We start from the raw sequence: 1,788 nt of genomic DNA, 5'->3' as shown, positions 1-1,788 counted from the left end.
CTATGGAACGTGTCTTACGACGGGATCTTACAAATCGAGATGCCGAAAGACACGAATATAGTGGGCTATGCAGACGATATCGCAGCGACCATAGCGGCTCGCGACCTTGAACAAGTTCCATGGAAGCTGAACGAGGTTATGAAACGAGTCCAACGATGGATGACCGATCATGGACTAATGGCCAATATAGGAGGTCCAAAAACGAGTAGGCGACGCCTCCTAATGTCGGTAACGCACTCCATTCTACTGTATGGAGCCGAAGTTTGGGCAGATGCTCTGAGAATAGAAAAGTACCGGAAAAGAATGGCGGGGGTACAGAGAAGAGGTAGGTGCGCAAAGGGTGGCTTGTGCTTATCGCACAGTCTCGGAACCAGCTACATTGGTGATTGCAGGAGTCATTCCCATTGACCTGCTTGCAGCAGAACGCAAGGCCGTATTCTTGAGAAAAGCCGAGTGCGGTAAATTTGTAGCCAAACAAGAAGCAAGGGCACAAACGATGCATGAGTGACAGACAAGGTGCAATGGAGAGACAAAAGGCAAGTGGGCCTTCAGTCTCATACGAGACGTGAATGCGTGGGTGAGCCGGCAACATGGAGAAGTGGGCTTCTACACAACACAAATGCTATGTGGGCACGGGTTGTTCCGAGCGTACCTACATAAAATAGGGAAATTGGAGAAGCCAGACTGTGTGTACTGCGGAAACGACCGCGATGACGCGCTCCACACCTTCTTTGAATGTAGCAGGTGGATAGAAGAAAGGCAAAAGCTGCAAAGCGAGGTCGGGGTTCTCACACCAGAGACAATTATCAATGTGATGCTCGGTAGCGGGGTTCACTGGGAAGTAATAGCCAGTTATGTAGAAACCATTTTACGCCAGAAGAAAGTAGAGGAAACGAAGCTAGCAGCCAGGGAAACTGCAACATGACAACTGCCCAAAACCAAGATGCTCGAAGGCCGAAAGCCTGTTGCATGACATTGTCTTGCTGCTGAGGATGGTGCGTAACATCTTGGTTGAAACTTGAAGCAAGAAGATTTCTCTTTTTGTAGTTTTTTTTTGTTTTTATTTGCTTGCAGGACAAAAGACATTCTCAAGGGGTCGAAGGCCGGCAAGCCCGAGAAGAGGCATCTGCCTCACTACCCAGGAAGATGCGTACCCTTGGAGGGAGAGTACACTGCACAAAGAAGGAAGATGTCCAAACTGGCAAAAATGGCGGCGCCCAGATACGGCGAATTGGTCTTATTCCTATGCTCCCGAAGTAATGCGTACGCGGTTCCAGGAGCATCGGTTGGCATGTAAGGAGTTAAGGTTTAGTGGGTAGGTACCATTTCGGTAAGTCCCACACCATCATCATCATCATCAGCACCCTACTTGGCGCGTCCGCAGGTGGCAGATAGGGGAATGCTCGCTGGTAACAGAGGGTGAGGCCAAATAAAATACGTCTCGCGGATCGAACACACTGGGTGAAGGAGACACCGAGAAAAAACCCACGATTGTTTCTCGCTGCGGCCCACTGGGAGTGCTCTGGACCACGTTCGCCTGACCCGCTTGCGTGGCGAGGAGCATGGTGGCTGCAGAGGTCGAAATCTGCAGTGCCCCGGGCGAATTCCAGTCCGTCCGTGTTTTTCGGGACTAGTTAAACGAAGGCTGGGACCCAAAGAACTGGGGTAGGACTTAGTTCCGAGGGTATACCCGTTCCCAGCTATTTCGGCCCGCCCCTCCACGCACGATGCGCTGGCGATTATAACCTATGGCGAACCTACAAACAGCATTTAAGAAGTCAACAAAAG

General features: G+C 50.8%; 1 protein-coding gene across 1 annotated transcript; it reads left to right on the top strand.

The window, feature by feature from the left end:
* The first annotated feature begins 619 nt into the window (after positions 1–619).
* Positions 620–925, top strand: LOC117178711. The gene has a single exon (XM_033370139.1). It carries the CDS (start codon positions 620–622, stop codon positions 923–925), a length of 306 nt encoding a protein of 101 aa, XP_033226030.1.
* The last annotated feature ends 863 nt before the right edge of the window (positions 926–1,788 follow it).

This window comes from Belonocnema kinseyi, chromosome 8, assembly GCF_010883055.1.
Source record: "Belonocnema kinseyi isolate 2016_QV_RU_SX_M_011 chromosome 8, B_treatae_v1, whole genome shotgun sequence".
Taxonomy (NCBI): Eukaryota; Metazoa; Arthropoda; class Insecta; order Hymenoptera; family Cynipidae; genus Belonocnema; species Belonocnema kinseyi.
This window is presented reverse-complemented; position numbering and strand designations above follow the sequence as displayed.